A 17,505-nucleotide genomic window follows, 5' to 3' on the forward strand; every position below is an offset into this window, starting at 1 on the left:
CATCCACTCCTTTCATTAAACAGGGCACCTTCTCATGTGCCTCGATCTTAGTTTCCCCAAATACAAGTGTCCCTCTGCATGTTCTAACGTATGGAATCCATGATCACAGGTAGAAACATCTTTACCCTGCACGACATCCTATCTCGAGTCGAGAACATGGTGAAGGATCGATTGGCATCGAGCGGCAGCAGTTTTGTTCTGAGATCCACAATACCACATAGGCATCCATGTCAACAGCTACGGATGCTATCGAGAGGCCTGATGATGTTAGAGCTTACGAATAAGTCGCCATTTCCCTAACAGCTTGAGCTACTAGTGTTCAATAGTTCTACTCTGTTCCATGCTAACGCAAAAGAGGTCCGTGAGTGGCTAAAACGAAGGAAGATGCTGTGAGCTTACAAGAGTGCTGCATTGGCTGCATGTACTTGATCCAGCCAGTGAATTAATGGCTTGCAGAGATTGTATAGCCGACAGCAGAGACGGGTCTTCGGTGACCTGCTGCTTGCTATATCCTCCATGAAGAGCTTCCCATAGTGTTCTGAAAGCTCATTTGGTATCTGGCAGTGGTAATCGTCTTATTGGATTGTCTTCTGCCATTGTTCTCCTATTGACAGCACACACAGCAACCCACAATCTTATATTACAAAGAGGAACATGAAGTTGTTGCTCGAAATCCACTGTTCTACAGAAAACTTCAAAGTGATTAATTGACCTGCTGTCCACTGTTCTCGAAATCGCATGATAGTGTAGCTGCAAGGATACTGTTACTTGTAGCTCAAGAACAAGCCGAGGAAGAATCATTCAAAATGAATATGTTTCTAGAAAAAAGTGACAGATAAATCCCTGTTCATGACTTGTCATTGATCAAATAAATGAGTATCCCTCGGATGGATTGTAGTAAGGAAGAAAACAACTTACAGACAAAAGTTCTATTTAGATACTACATACAAATGACAAATAGAACAGATGGAAAAAAACAATTCACATTTATTTTTTCTTGACATCAGAAATCAACAAGTCGATTTAAAAGTTGACCGATAACAACACAACAAGTATAAACAGTTCATAGCTGAATAGACAAAAAAGTTAACTACAGGTACAAACCATGAGTAATTAAGCTAGTCAACTAATCCAAGTACTATCCACTTAGGAACCCACCTCCCTCTTTATTCCTGACTTAATTTCCCGGCAATTTATTCCTTGCTTTAACTCCAGAGAGAGAGAGAGAGAGAAAGAGAGAGAGAGAGCTACCAGTCTCGTGACTATGTCTTCATGCATGGAGGACATGCATTTACACATGGAATAGCTAGCACTCAGGAATCCCACCAAAAAGCAGTACCCTGAGTACAAGCATAAACCCCAAGGATGCTACAGAGTGTAATGGACAAGTTGCATAAACTTGTATTTGGGTACAACTTCACATCTGGCTTGCTTACTGAAAACATGTACTTGATATCTCATAAACTGCATGTCATCCCTCCAAGAAAAAGTCATGGGTTTCCACAATCTATGAATGGCCCACAGCTAATCTAACCACGTAAATGTTTCTTCAGCTTCTGCAGAGTCAAATGACAATGGCCATCTAAATATCTCTGTTCTATGAACTATGCCGCTGGGAACTCTTCAAGTGATTTGAGACCTCAGCTTAGTCACGAACGATCCTGCAGCTGAGACTGGTCCAAAGGGATAGGAAGCCATTAATGCTGGACTGTAAGTGAAGCTCCAGTGGCTGCCAGCTACCAGCAGTTGAATCACATATTAAGCAGTGAATGCTTCAGCCTTGCGTATTTAATAGCATAGCTTACATTACTGCACACCTAGTATTCCACTGCAGTACGTAAGAGCAGTGCTGTACCAAACGCATCAGTCCAATTTAATCTGGAATCCAAATGGGAGCATGGGTGCTGCGAGATCAGATGCTACTGTTCTGGCTCTCACATGAAGTCACTATGCTCATCCCTTTACTTTCTCCTTTTTCCTTTGCACCCTTTTGCCGTAGATTCCATCGACCTGAGGGAAAGGGAAAGGGAAAGGAAAAGCACCTAATTAAAAGGACATGGAGTGCTGCAGATGAACTGCGTGACTGCAAGCACAGGAAGATGCATGTTGTTGTGTTCAACCAAGTGTAGCTCTCGTTGGAAGTTTAGTGCAGTTAAGATCATCCCGAGCTCGTTTTCCCGGCCATGCATGGAGGATGAATCTAGAGTTCAGAGATCAAGAGCAACAAGCAGAAAGCATTGCCCAAGGGCTACATATAGAGGATTAATCTGATGAACATGGAATCACAATTTCTTGGGCGAAGCAGTGCCTCGTGATGGAACATCTCTTATGTTCGATGAGATGCAACCATATATGCGGTGTGGGTCATAACAAAACTTCCATTCATGTGAGCAGCGAACGCTGCGAGAGAAGTTTGCGTTGGTAGGGGAGACCGACCGGTTTCCATGACAAAAGCTAACATTTGGAAGCTGCTCGTCTCTTCTCTACAGCAAAAAAGTGACCCTCATCTGCTTCCCTCGTCATCTCAAATGATTTTCGCCACCCAAAGCAGCAACAGTCCACCAGTAGTGCTCCTGTTGCAGATTCCTCCTCCTCCTCCTCCTCTCTCTCTCTCTGCTTATGAATGGCTGACCTCCGCTGCCGCTGCTCGATAGCAGCAAACGTCTGAAAGCTAGCGGACAAATCTCGGCAGATGAGGACATATATAAACACACATGTCTCTCTGTTCTCGCAACACCGCGACCATGTCGTGGTCAAACCTGTATTCTCTCCATCAGACACAAGCGCCGTAGATGAACGTTTCCTCTCCTCGACTCCCGAAGACTGACACCTCCAAGTGGAGTTCTCCGTTTGTCGTCGCCACGAAACTTGAGCCCTTCGGCCCTCACTAGTGGCTCAGAAATGCGTGTAAGCTTGGCGAGACATTTCATCAAACAGTGAACCGAGGAAACTGTCCGTGAGCAATCTACCAGCTAGCATAGTGTTTAATATAGCATCCATAGGGTTTCATGTTTTCTTTCTTATTCTGGCTAGCAGACTGGGAGATCATACATTTGCCTTCTCCAAAAACAACCAAGAACTCACGCAGATCCATGCACTGGGCCAGTCTAGCTCAGTCCCAGGCTTAGCCATGGACAGACTCTCCAAGCTCGGCCCACATAACATCATCGCACGGTAGGTCGCTGAACTGCCAGATGGGAATCAGAGATAATAATACTTCAGCCGTTGAAGGAGCTAATGGTCACGCACGCCGGCAGATAGTAAAACTAGGAACAGTCTCAGGTTGGCATCACCTGGCATGCATAGTTTAAACATGAGGCAGCCTAAAGACCAAATACTGCAGACATGTTTGGTCGCTGTCTCTGCGCACACACCTCCTGTTTGCCATGCCATTCCAGAAGTTGAATTCTCTGCTGACAGCATGAGTTCTGTACTACTGTTGATTGACGATGGCGATAGTTATAAGCCGTGTCTCCTTGCAAAGGAGGGGAGCGAGTACTGCACGCGTGCGTGAGACTTGTACGTTTCCCTGTCGACGTCCGCCGTTGCAACGCTAACATGGACTGTCGCCTGCATGTCGTCGTGTGCCATTCCCTTCTTTTTCTCTGGTATTCAAACGCCGTTTCGTGTAGTTTTCTGATCCTCATACGGCTCCGTATTGTTCATGGTATGTTATATGTAGGATTATACATTAATGATCCCTTCTTCTAGAGATTTGACGATGGATTGAATTTTTCCGAGGTATCCATATATACATGTAATGAAATTTGTATATACCTTATTGTTTTTATTCTAGATTGTCATGCCCTTTGATCGGATTTCAAATGGGTGAATAAATAGGTTAGGATTCTTAAGGGGAAAATGAAGGAAAAGAAAAGAGAGTGCTAGAAAGAAAGTAGGACTTGGTCAACCGAAGGGTTTGGGAGCAAATCTAGGCTTTATTAACCACTATCTATCCATTCACCCGACTCGATTGGATGACATATGACCCACGTCCTCATCAGAACCCTTACAGTTCCACGTGTGAGTTGACTTCTTGCCGCTCACAACATGTTCGTGTGCCGTCATGGCCCATCAAGACCTTAATGGCTCGCCATGTCGGCGGAGGGAGATCGATGTTGTGAATGTTCTTCGTCCATCGCTGACACTGAGGTAATTATTTTGGATTTAGATTGATGGTAACACAACACAGACGATATACGTGAGACAACAAATTTAAATGAGTCAACCATGGTTACATCTCCAAGGCGATAACACAAGCGGGCGGCGAACAAACATGAAATACATGTATTACGATCTTATTTATCCTTAAATCATCGGTCGGTGGTTGGGTATAGATACTTCATTTGGAAAGCGTGTGTCGGCCAATGGGCAGCTAGTTGGGGCGGGGGCTCCACCTGGGGCAGGCCGGGCTGAAGTGGGTCTCCACCACCCTCGAGTCGAGGAGCTCGATGATGGGCGGGAAGGTGACGCAGCGCGGCACTTTGTACTGGTTGATGGACGCCCCCCTCGCGATGGCGTAGTCCATGAGCTCCTCGAACGTGCCGCCCCTCACCACTCGGATCTCCAGCGGCCCGATGGAGCCGTCCGCCGTCCGGCTCTGTCGGTACACCGCGTTCATCGCCTCCTCCATCTCCAGGCAGCACGCCTCGAACACCTCCTTCCCCGGCCACCGCCCCCCTTCCCCTCCCTTCACCAGCAGCTCCCAGTAGATGACGTAGTGCCCCGGGATGACCCTCGTGTCCGCCTGGCTCGTGTACTCCACCACGCTCGCGCACCACGGCCGAAGCAGCTCCGACGCCCGCTCCACCGCCCGCTGCAGCTCTGCCTCGTCCGTCTTGTCCGACTCGATGCTCAGCAGCACGTTCTTCCGCCGCACGAACCGGAACTGCGGCGCCGCATTGTGGAACCCAGTCACCAGCAGGATGTCACCCACCCGGTACCGGTACAGCCCCGCGTAGGTCGTGATCACCAGCTCGTACTCCTTGCCCACCTCGACGCCGGCCAGGTCCGCGAGCTGCGGCGGAGCGTCCGCGTTCGCCGCAGCCGAGTCGAGGGGGAGGAACTCGAAGTAGGCCATGTTGGGCATTATGGTGTAGGAGACATCGCTGGGCTTGCACATGGGCCGGAGGTTGAGGCCGAAGTAGCACTCGGAGGACGCGTACATGGTGCACGCCATGGGCAGGCCGCCGCTGTAGTACTCGAGGGTGGGAATGTACTGCGCCATGGCGCCCGTCACGATCACGTCGAGGTACTTTGTGTTTGGCCAAATCCTCGTGATAATCCCCGCCCAGTCGCCGGGGGAGCACTCCGACGCAATGAACTCGGACAGGGCAGGGTCAGGCTTGAGGACTTGGGCCACGGCGTCACGAATCGCGGAGTCGGTGATCTTCGAGCTGAGGGTGCCGGAGGCGATATCGTGGGCGAGCTGCTTCCAGTGGAGCTGGAGGAATCGGATGGCGCGGAGGAGGCCGGAGGCGAAGACGGCGCCGACGCGGAGAACGTCGAGGCGGTCGAGGAGGCCGCAGAGCATCTGGGCGTACATGCTCTGGAAAGCGTCGGCGCAGAGGACGGCGGCGGTGGGGCTGGTGTAGACGTTGTAAGGGTCGAAGGGGCGGGCGCGGAAGTGGTGGCTCTTGTAGTAGCTGGTGAGCACCGGGCGGGCGGGGAGGCCGCCGGCCGTCTTGCTCTCCGACTTCACGAACAGGAAGTAGAGCCCTTTGCCCTTGTCTAGCCCAGCCACGTACCTAATCATTTCACGAGGATTAATTATATGCACAATTGAAATTAATTTACCTCAATTAATTCGTAAGAAGAAATTTGTGATCGAACTCCGACAATTCGCATTTACTAATAATTGCACAAGTATATACATAAAAAATACTAATTTAGTCTTTAGAGGCTTGAAATGACAGCTTTAGATTTGAACACGCAAGAATAGTACATATGTTGCATTATAATATATTTGAATTAAAATTTGACTTTATATTCTAATTTAGGTAAAAACAATATTAATGTGGTACTAAAATTAGAGAAAAGAAAATTAACATTTAGTCTTCTTCGTATTCGTAAGTGTACTATTATCGATATATTATATATGTTGTTAACACTTTAAGCTTACCAATTTTGAAGAGGAAGCTTTGTGCAGTGCAACTTTGGGCTGTTGCAACCGAGATTAAAGAAAAATTAAGAGAAGGAAAAGCACGAATGCTTCGTTTTATCTCCATTTAATATGCATAAACATGGTTAAAAGGAGAGAGAGAGAGTAGACGAGAGAGCCTCACAAGTTCATGACAGGCATGAGAAGACTGTAAAGGAGCTGCTTCCGGTCCATTTCTTCTTGGATGGTTGGCATCAGCTTCCGCTCGCCGGCGGACGTCCCCGAGCTACGTATGCAGTACACCACAAAAAGAGTTAATCACCAGTACTAGTCGAAACCATGGTGCGCCCGAGTCACACGGCAAAATGATCCAACAGATCAACTGTACCTGGTCAGAAACTCCGATATGGGGTGAGCCGAGAGGATGGCGGAGCGGTCGCCGTTCGCGATCCTCCGGATCTCCAGCTGCAGGTCCTCGTAAGTCACCATCGGTATCTTCGACTTGAACGCCGCGCGGTCCGTCTCGCCGCCGAGCTTGTACCTCTGCAGGTACTCGGTCTCCGCGTTCTGGGTCAAGATCTCCGCTAAGACCTGCTCCTGCACCTTGTCGGCGTTCACGGTCATCTCCTCAATGAACGCCAGCTTCTCCGCGTCCTTCTCGCTGGTTGCCGAACCCAGCTCGGTCGAGGTCGCCGCCATTGGTGGATCGAGTACCAGGAACAAGCTCGAGGTCTGAAGAGAGGAAGTAATGATCGTGATGACGAGGTGACGAGGGTCGGGGTATTTATAGATGCGTTTAGGGAGGTAGGGGATGGAACCATGCACGTAGGGGACGGAAGGAGACGCTGGTGATGTCGGGGGTGTGTAGGGCGGCGAAGGGGCAGGCGGTGGCCCACACGGTAGGGAGGGTGGGTTTGGAGCCGGCAGGCGGGGCCGGGTGTGCCGGACGCGTAGACGATGCCCACATCGCAGCCCTGTTGCGGCGCGCGTCATGCATGGCGCCACTCTTCGCGTCATGCATGGCGCAACGTGGTACGATGCTTTGTCAAAGGAGATTTATATGTAGAATGGACACATGTACGGAGGAGGAAGAAGAAAGAAGAGTTAGCTTGTCAGCGTGGGTTACGCAAAAACGTACAAGGGCCGACAGGGCGTGGGGCTGGACGTGCCGTGGCGACGGTGCACGGAATCTCGCTTTCTGTGTTCGGAGGTCAGACATGGCCGCTGCGAGAACTTACTGCTCTGTGCAGCGTTGAACGAGTCGCGGAGTCGATTGCGTCCCATTGGTGCCAGCTCTCACAGTGTCGATGATGAGCGTCTTCGTAGCTGCACGCATCATTGGAGGAAGAGTCTCCCACGGTGTCGATGATGAGCGTCTTCGTAGCTGCACGCATCATTGGCGGAAGAGTCTCCCACGGGTCGTTGATGGGTGTCTCCGTAGCTGCACGCATCATTGGAAGAAGAGGCGCCCACGGTGTCCATGATGGGTGTCTTCGTAGCTGCACGCATCATTGGAGGTCTCTTCCATTATATGGTTAGAGATTTGTGGATTTCACCATCAACAATCAAGATGTTTACACGAGTTCTCTATTTTTTAGGTCTCTTGCCGTTCGATAATGGCAAATGAGGTACGAATCAGGTGCAATTGATTTCAGAAACAGCTCAACCGACAGCTTAGTAAACAAGGAGGGATTTCCTTAATGATATGATTGTTCTGGGGACGATGACAGGGGGGTTTGCCCAGCTTGGATTTGCTTGCCTAACCAATCACTGACTGCATGCATCATATCCTACTCTCTCCACATAGAATTCTTCCATATCCTAGTCATTGCGTGACCGATAGACTCAACGGAGCTGTTTGTTTGCACTGCAATGCAAGACAAATTACAAGTTGCAGCATGAGTTTACTAAAGCTGCAGACTCCCACTTGCTTCGTTCTGACCACAGCTAGCTTCACCTGCCACCCTCCAACCATGCATTATTGAGCCCACTTCTGAAGGCAGAAATCTCATGCACTGTGTCTTACATTGGACAGGCAGATTACTACTTTTTGACACCTCTCTATCTTACTTACCGTATGACGTATATTCTTGCAGTGTACATCTCAGAGATCAGTCAAACACCATAGGTAAGGTTTAATTGTCTACGTTTGAACCAAGAGAAACATCAACATATGCTTGCTTCTGCATGGTTATCTAAGGTAGTAAAGCATGATTACATCTGCAAATATATAGAATGGGAGATGGTACTGATCAAGAATGTCTTTGTGATAATTTACTGATGGCAGTTGCAAGAACACCACATTGAAGGCATGCACCTCAACTCCCAACAAGTGAATCAATCACCCAAAACAGAGTTAGATTGCAGAGTTTGGCCTGACAGGGAAAGGCTGTTCTGTCTCTTTCATTGTATTCATTTTGGGTTGGAATTGGCTTTGGACTTGAGAGTAGCAGACAACACTAAACCTTTGATATTTCAACAACAGCCAGTGTTAATTTCTTCCACGCAAGTCAGGCATGCTGAATTCTAGTAAAAGCTTTAGCTGTTCTCCATGTCCGATGCAGAAACTATCTCCTCTTCTGACACGAACACATCCAGTTTTCAACGATGGAATAGTTTGTTCCATAAGCTTTTTTGCTTTATGTGGGAGTTTTACCACCTCAAGCAAGAGGAAGACTCTTCTCTCACACTCCAACATCGTTCTACTCAATCAGAGCTTTACTCTTCGATCCACGATGGATGCATTGAACAAACTCCAGTTGCTATTCCCCTGAACTATTGCTTTAGCTGAAACCTGGTTGTCCGCTTGAACAGGAGATGGTTGTTTTGTCCATGTCGAGTTAATTACCCACTTGCGCTGCATCACATGGAATTGTGCTTCGGCTGCTGCTTGGACCTGCCCTTGAAGCCATGAAGATTCCAGATCAACAAGGACATCATATGACAGGAGATGGGCATCTTTGTCTTGCACTTGGGAACATTACTTTAACACACAAGAACAGAAGAAGATATGGTGTTCAATCAACCGAGGACTCGTAGCAATCTCAACTTGTACTTGTGTTACTGCATGTCCCAGTTTAAGATCATCTGGCAGATGCTGAAAGCCATTGATTTCCCCATGGAGTTTGGTGAGGCCATGTGAGGCAGTGTAATATGGTCAAATGAAGGAAAAGAAGGGAGAAGATGGTGAAGAGGTACAGGCCCTCCATGGACTCTTGCAATCGACAAAAGTCTTCCACTACAGAAAGACCTCTCTCTCTTTTCTGATGCCTTCTAAATTAAAGGAGGTGTCCTTCCTCAAAAGAAGTTTAGAAGCCTTATATGATTGCTGCACAAAATTAATCATGTCCAGACTGATTTGAGCAAGAGAATTGCGAAGAAAAATAATTGAATTTGGAGTAAATTGTCTGTGCTTCCTTTCACAAGCACAAATTGCATCTGGTTGATGAATATTGGAGCTGCATCACAATTGAAATTGCAGTTTTTGCAGGTCAGAGTTCTCCTCTGTTACATTTGTCTGCGAAACCATCTGCCACTCATTTTTTTGGTTCATTTGTTTGAGCTTCATACTACTGTGGACTGTCCTTGCTGATGCAAATTGCTAATCTGAATCTATAAACCAACATTTTATGATTGTTGTTGCTACATCTATGATATCATTTCATAATTTTTGGTTAGTTTTGGTAGATACTGCATCAAAATTGGGAAAAAAGTATACATTTTTTCAGCAAGAGAACTTTGAAGTTTGGAACTTTATATATGTTGTCTTATACAATCTTCACCTGCATCCAGGCTTTTGCAGCACCAAAAAGATAGCCACATTTAAGAGAAATGCTTAGTGTTAATCCCTAGAATGGGATTTCCACAAACGGTATTTGAGTACAAATTCAAAAGAAGAAGACTCCAAATCACAAACTTTGGTGCTCGCTATATGTCTCAAAATGGAAAAGCCCTGCAGTATCAATGCGTCGGAATTTCAAGCACTGAGTTCACCAATTACAAGCACAACTTGCATCTGACTGTTAATGCTCCAAATCGATCTCTGTCTATGTTGAGGCCACCTACTTCTGCCAGTAGAAAGTAGCACCTCCATGTCTTTCTAGAGTCCCTGTTTTTGCCCTGCTAAAACATAAAACAAGACTCAGAATTTTCCCCATATAGACTATACTGTAGTATTTGATAAAAGAAGCATTCAAAAAAAAAGAAAAGAAAAGAAAAAGGGTGAATAATCTGATCACATTGACATGGAGATTGAAGAGTTTAACAGCATCTCATAAGCAACAATGCTTTATCCAGTCGAATAAGATAGCATAAGGTTTTGATGTTAGAGCTCTGGTGACTAATGTTGATGTCAGCTAGAAAAGGCACATAAACTAGCTTGGCCATGGTGATGGTGGTGAGCATAACAACAAGAAGGTTCAGTTATAAAAGTAATAATAATAATAATAAAAGACATTCTTTAAGTAAAATTAGCTGAAATCAAGTAAACGGCTAAACAGCTGAAACTAATTAGTGAATTTTAGAAATACACTGCTGGTGAAAGCCATGAAAAAAAATGGTGAGATGATTTCAACTTGTTGTGCATGATCTTGAAATTTGTGTGGAAATAGGAAATGAGTATCACAATAATCAGTGCAAAGTGAACATAAGAAGATGTGCTATTTTTACCTCTTTGGAACCATGATTTTCTCATAGCTTTGCGGACATGCTGTTCATGTTTCTCCAGAAATTCATCAACCTTTTCTGATTGGAGAAGTACGGGCCCCGAGAAATCCACCTTTTCTGCTCGATCTCTATAACCCTGAAAATTTTCAGACCAAATGGTAAATGACTAGCTAAGCTATTGGTGTCGAAGAAAGCGAAAAATGTCGGAGTAGCTGCATCAGTACCAGGCCCTGATTCTTAGATAGTACCACTGCATCACGAGGATGATAGGCAGCAAAAGAATGCATCGAGTCTTGAAGTTCTGGATGTAACCATTGCTTCAGCATTGCATCCTTTGTTGACTCATAGGGCTTGTGGCCTTTCGAATTAGAATGGGGAGCATATCCAAGATATCCATTCTCTTCTCCATTAAACTTGAAAGTACTCTTCACCTGTGAATTATTTGATGGATCCAACTTCCCCAATTTGTCCTGTCTGGATCTGGTTTTAGCCTGAGGTTTGATGTGTGGATGGTCGTCTTTCGGTTTCTTTGTACATGCAAAGCCGGTGCAAGCAGAGACAATCAAGGGACCTGAGTAAGTGTCTCCTTGAGAGATTGGCTTCGCTTGTCGATGCTCATCCCTGGTTCTAGCAGTTGGTATCTGTTGCTGACCGTTTACTCCTGAAATATCTCGTTTTGGGCCACTTCTGTTGGTTCCTTGAGCAATTTTCAAACCCTGCCAGAAACTTGCTATTCAATGATGATGCTAAAACACTACCAGAATTATTCAAAGATTATGTTCAATAATCTCAAGGACTGACTTTTAAAATTCTCTATCGACTAATTTGCATGTGTGCACATGTACATTAGAGAGAGAGAGAGAGAGAGAGACCTCTCCTTGAGATGCTATTTTTGCTAGATTGTTTGATTCATGTGAAGGCTTATTTGCTCTTGAAGGTTTTCCTGTTGCATCTGCAACACGTAATCTGCCATTGACACCCCTCCTGAAATAATAATGCAGTAAATTGATTAGAAGTTCAAGAAGTAAGCTGCAATTTGATCTTTCTGTAGAAGAAAGAAAGCAACAGTACATTCATATCATACAGAATAATCAGATCCTTCTATATATCATATGAAATAGGGACCATATCATATTTTTCTCAAGTAAAATTTTCAGCTCACCTGCGAGACTCCTCACGGAACTTTGCATCAATTTCTTTGTTTGGTTGGTACTTGGGCAAGCTAGATGGATCGCTTGCATAAGGCTTTGCCCTAAAATACTGAACAAGCATACCGAAAAAAAAATTAGATTGTGAAGCCTGACATGTTTTGGAGGAAGAGTGTCCTTAACACTAAAAAAAAAAAAAACACAAAAGGACAGATGAAACTATAAAAAGTAAGCAGCCATGATATCAATGTTGCATAGAATTACATAGGATGCATTAGACAACTCACAAGCCAAATTCTACTGAATTTTGACCTGTAACTCGGGAACCTGCCATGCACATGCAACAAGGTCTGTAAATATGATCTTGATGTTGGCAGGGAAATGATTCTGAGCTTGGTTGTCCCTAGTTAAATTACTCTAGAGGATTACAAAAATAAATTAATAGTGTATAAGCAAATTTTCTGACAGACTTTCTATCATATGGAAGTCACAAAGCAATGTTAAAGTGTGGTCCTTCCAGCTGCCTACAATATATACAGTCTTCCCTTTTCCATGTCCAGCAAGAAATGTAGAAATAAACCAACCTTTTCAAAGAGCATAAGCTTTTCAGGAAAAATGGTAAACCTACTGATCATTTTATCACAATGAACACCAGAATTTTGTTAGAAAAGGACTGGCGCAAGTATGGCGAAGGAGTCATGTAAACAAGTCTACACAGCTGCAATGCAGAGTATCTCTCAACATGTAAAATTATATTCATAGCAATATCAGTCTTGCACAATGTGGAACAACGAGAAGATAATTTTTAAGAAAGAGACTCATTGGAGACTAAATTTTGTACAAGTATTACCTCAGAAGTAAGAGCCGTAGAAGCTGTGCCACGTTTATCAGGTTCGATTGACAAAAATGTTCCTAACAATTTCAACGCACTTTCTGGTAAAAAGTTATATGTCGTTTGGAGGCAACTCTCATAAGGATGTTGAGGCTTAAAAACCGTTGCATGGGGCGTCTTGGATTTCTTCCAATAGTCTTCCGGTGGAGAGCCACAGAGCTTAAAGATTTTATGCATTTGTTCAACCTGAAGATGAAAAAAAAACAATTAGGACTTCAAGCAAATAATATTGCATTACCTTTATATAGGAGAATTTTCAACAAAAATAACATTTAGCATCTCTTCTTCGAACGATATGTATATGCTGTAGTGATTGAAGGATGATGGAATTCTAAGACGGCTTTGCTAACTACATGTGACTTGGTATTTGGAAAACTAACCATGCTTGGGCACTAATCTTTTTCTATATTTGCCATATCATATCTCCACAATAGAGTGAGATCGTCAAATTCATGTACTGCCTTTTGGCATTAGTTGTTCTTCGTGCAACAATTCATGTGTGGCTAAATCCCATTTCTTGTTTCCATGAGCATCAGCATATAACTGCAGGACTTCACAGACAAATATGAACAATGCAGGATCAGACTGATTACCTCTGTTCTTCCTTGTAAGATAGGCATCCCAAGAAAGAGTTCTGCAAATACACATCCGACGCTCCACAAATCCACAGAGGCATCATAATCCGTTGATCCTAGGAGAAGCTCAGGTGGACGATACCATAACGTCACAACTCGGCTTGTTAGTGGTTGTTTTTCCCCGGGATTCAAGATGTTCGCCAAACCGAAATCAGCAACCTTCAGAATGCCTTCATTGTTAACTAAAAGGTTTGCACATTTGATGTCACGATGAATGATACCGCGTGAATGACACTGTTCAATCCCAGATAGTAACTGTTTCATATAGCATTTGATCTGTAACATGAAAGCAAAGTCAAGTGCCTGCTTCACTGAGGATCTGTAATAGTTTGGAAGGAACATGAATAACCTGTTGTTCACTAAAGTTGATGTCTGGAGAAGATGATAGCCCTGCAAGATCATGCTCCATATATTCGAAAACAAGGTATATACTACATGATAACCGAGAAGTAATTATACCCTCCAGCTTCATGATATTTGGATGATCAAGCTTGCGGAGAATCTGTATCTCCCTTGCCATAAATCGAACACTCTCAGGCTCAAAATTGTCAAAGTGCACCTTCTTCAGAGCAACAATCCTCCCGGTATCAATCTCGCGAGCTCTAAACACACTGCTATAGGTACCTTGCCCGATCTTACATGCATTTGAAATGGAGTAAGATAAATCAGATAATAACCAAATAAAGAAACAGAAAAAGAAACAGTGTTCATGCAGAAGATCAACAAATGTAGTTCTCCAGCAGCAACCAGCAGTAAAAAAAGATCATGAAGCTCCGGACATAGCCTAAGCTGACAAGCCAATTGGTAGAATGTCTCATCATTTTTGGACCGATTCATTTTCATGAATTATAGGATATCATAGGCCATATTTGCTAGCATATGGCAGATTCCAAAACATGCATGAATTAGTTTTCTCATTGCTCAAGCCTTTCTTGCCCTCATTTAAACAAAGCAATATGTGGGGAAATCCAAGATGCAAAGTTCTTTTTCCCATCAACTATGACCCTTAATCTTGGAGGCTAAAAGAACAACAGGATAGAAGATCATTAAAACTCCATCTTAAGAAGAACTGTTTTCTGCAGAAAAGATAACAGAACAGAAAGAAATCCATCGACTAAACGGCACATAATTTCTTCAAAGAAACACACAAAAAAAAGGGGGAAAGAAAGAAACTATACATAGATTCGACGAACTCGAAATGTGTTTATTTTGCTCTTCAATTTTCTTTCTAATCTGAGATGATAACTTCAATTGGTTGAAGCAATAGATAGCAACAATTCTCAAGAGAGAGAAAAGAAAATAACATAACGAGAAAAAAAACCATGAAATCTTGGTAATACCTTCCCTAATTTCTCAAAGGAGTCAGCTTTGAGGGGCACCCATCCCTGAATGGCTTCTCTGGCGACACTGCTCAGCCATGACGGCCATCCTGCGGCAACCTGCTCTCCCTCGGTGCACCGATTCATATTCCGCACCTGAAAGTTCTCCGAACTGTCGCCGGCCGACTCAACATTCGCAGATTTCTCCGACTCGCTTTGGTCCCCGAACTCATCGTTATCGACCTGAGGTTCGTTCCACAGCGACGACGAGGCCGGCAGAAGGTCCCTGGACGTCTCAAGGCTCCCCGAGACGCCCGAGGAGTCTGCCGCGGGCGTAACAGGGACTTTCGACGCGACGCAACCCATCACGGCCTATAGCTTGCCGGTCACCAGCACGGCAATCTCTGGGCACCAATGTGATGGGAACGAAGAAAGAAAGGAGGAGAAGAAGATGCCGGACGGGCTACAATCCCTCTGAACGTAGAATAATGAGACATTTAACTCTGTTCTCTTTCTCCTCCACCGTGTGATAATTGCGTTCTGCATCGCCTTCCACCTCTGGCCAGATTAATTGGGAAAGATCACGCAGGCAACAGAGCAAGAATAGGAGGGACAGGGGATCCAGCACGGGTGGAAGCCGCCCAAAGATAGAAAGGTCGGATCTTTTCGAGCTTCTTCACTTCAAAAATAGGGTCTTTCCCTCTTGTCGTCCTCTTTGCTGTTGCTTTGTTGGTATGATTGGAGGTTTAACGCTGTCTCGCCCAAACAACTCATTCCGAGGTTAACGCGGGAAGAGCTGATGAATCGTCCCTCGAGCGTCTTGGAGCTTTCTCGCATCTCATATGACATAAAGGAGGCAACTTTGGTTGACATGAACACGGAAACATCTGATGATCTTGGATTTGTGTTGCTTCGTCTGCCGACAGTGAAGTTGGACACACCAAGAAAGGACCAATCAAATAGAAAGCTCTTGGTGGTGTAGAGGACCAACAAGAACAGAGAAGCAAGTGTTGGTTAGTCCCAACCTTGGCCACTGACCAAAAACACACCTGCCGCAAGATCCTGTGGGTGGGTTGAGAGTCGAGAGGCATTGCTTTGGTGGGGAGATGTTGCTCTAGATGTGTGGGTTCTTACATTGGATTTCAATCTCCATTACCCATCACATAAAAGACTCCACATCATTGCTCACCCAAAGAGTATATACAGAATGAATTTTGAAGATTCGTAGAGTTTATACCCTCCCTTGTTGGCTCAACTTTTCATCACACAACATTTTTGCTCCTTACATCTTTTTTGTCCTTTTAGGCAGGTGGTAGTACTTCTCTCAGCATCATAGAATGTAGACAAGACTAATTCATATAGATTGTCCGATGTAAATAAAAGATTCTTCACCAAGAAACAAAGGATGCTGATGCTGTCTGCACCCGTTTAAGCCGTGATCTCGGGAGGTTACGGCTCGGTTCAGGGGTCCGGATGCCGAAGATCGCGGGTAGAGCCTCCTGGTGTCTTCGGGGTGAGCGCTCACAGTCTTGCCGATCCGCGCGCGATCCTCCGAGGTAGTCAGCGGCAGTCCCCTGGCAGCGTGGTCGCCGTGTACCTGCACAAAGGTCGGACCGTCCTCTGAGGCCCAACCCCTCCGACGGTCTAGTCAATTGGCGAGAAGGGGATTTTTGTCTGGAGGAGGTCTCCCTTCCTTTTGGGCCCTGGACTCTTTTATAGTTTCGGTCTGATGTTACCTGATGTTCCTGCTTGTCAAAGCGGGGTCGTGCCTCTGACTGGATTTGATGTTGCCATTAGGGTGGCGTGTCGGATCATCCGATCGCAGGGCATGGGCGGCATCGATCGTCGCCCTCCGCGCTTGGGTGAATGCGCTGGATGTGGGTGAGGGGGTCGCTGGCTGAGGGGGTGACGTTGGAGGCGTCGAGTCGACATTAATGCCCGTTCGCTCGGACAGGGCGCGGCCTGCGCGCAGAGGACGTCGTGGCGCGTCGCGTCGCCATTACTCCCTGAGGGGAGTCTTTTCTGCTGTCCCATCCTGGGATGGCTGGCGTCATGGTCCATATCCCTGTTGACTCTTGTGGTGATTCCCCTATCAGATGCCACCTTAAAATTGCTTCCCACGCCTAGCTTATCAGTCTCTCTCCTTATTTTGATTGCACTTTCACCAACATGTTCAGTCCTTAAAGAAAGATGCCAAGTGGTAAAAATATGTAATAAACAAGAACAACAGCTTTCTTCCTTTCCTGTTAAGAGTGTCTAAAAAGCATGAAAAGCAAGGGAGTCTTCCTGCACTTCCTTTCCTAGATCGATGTGTTGCAGGAAAGCAAGGGAGTCTTCCTGCACTTCCTTTCCTAGATCGATGTGTTGCAGGAAAGCAAGGGAGTCTTCCTGCACTTGGAAGCTTTTTGCTTGAATCTACAATGACCACTTGAGTATATTGATGCAGCACTGACCATGTTGCAAACAACCAGTGGTCAGATACTTCAAATGTGCACTGGGCAGGAACAGATCACTAGAGTTTTGTGCAGAGGCTCCTGTCATGTGATGAATTCAAGTAGTGATGAGATTTAAGAGCAAATGTTTGTAGTAAAATTTGGTTCGGTCAACTTTAATACTTGAATTTTCTTGAAATGAAAAGATCCTCTATACATCCTACCAATATGAACAAAGCTAGGGATTCCTGGATTCTGATGGCAGAAACAATCCAAGATCTCTTCAGTTACATGTCATCACTAATAGATTTAGT

At 45.3% G+C, this 17,505-nt stretch overlaps 2 protein-coding genes across 2 annotated transcripts; both read right to left on the reverse strand.

Moving 5' to 3' along the window:
* Positions 1-4,198: 4,198 nt before the first annotated feature.
* On the reverse strand, positions 4,199-7,105 carry LOC135631298 (indole-3-acetic acid-amido synthetase GH3.8-like). Its single transcript, XM_065138853.1, has 3 exons — positions 6,489-7,105; positions 6,285-6,386; positions 4,199-5,747 (listed from the first exon to the last, which is right to left on the reverse strand). Exons 1-3 carry the CDS (start codon positions 7,091-7,093, stop codon positions 4,376-4,378), a joined length of 2,079 nt encoding a protein of 692 aa, XP_064994925.1. The 5' UTR covers positions 7,094-7,105; the 3' UTR covers positions 4,199-4,375.
* Positions 7,106-9,837: 2,732 nt separating this feature from the next.
* LOC103976276 (protein IMPAIRED IN BABA-INDUCED STERILITY 1-like) lies at positions 9,838-15,842 on the reverse strand. The gene is made up of 9 exons (XM_009391480.3): positions 14,781-15,842; positions 13,790-14,074; positions 13,399-13,716; positions 12,764-12,991; positions 11,928-12,025; positions 11,638-11,749; positions 10,990-11,481; positions 10,769-10,901; positions 9,838-10,219 (listed from the first exon to the last, which is right to left on the reverse strand). Exons 1-9 carry the CDS (start codon positions 15,123-15,125, stop codon positions 10,200-10,202), a joined length of 2,031 nt encoding a protein of 676 aa, XP_009389755.3. The 5' UTR covers positions 15,126-15,842; the 3' UTR covers positions 9,838-10,199.
* Positions 15,843-17,505: the final 1,663 nt, after the last annotated feature.

The sequence above is a fragment of the Musa acuminata genome, chromosome BXJ3-2 (genome assembly GCF_036884655.1).
Source record: "Musa acuminata AAA Group cultivar baxijiao chromosome BXJ3-2, Cavendish_Baxijiao_AAA, whole genome shotgun sequence".
Lineage (NCBI taxonomy): Eukaryota > Viridiplantae > Streptophyta > Magnoliopsida > Zingiberales > Musaceae > Musa > Musa acuminata.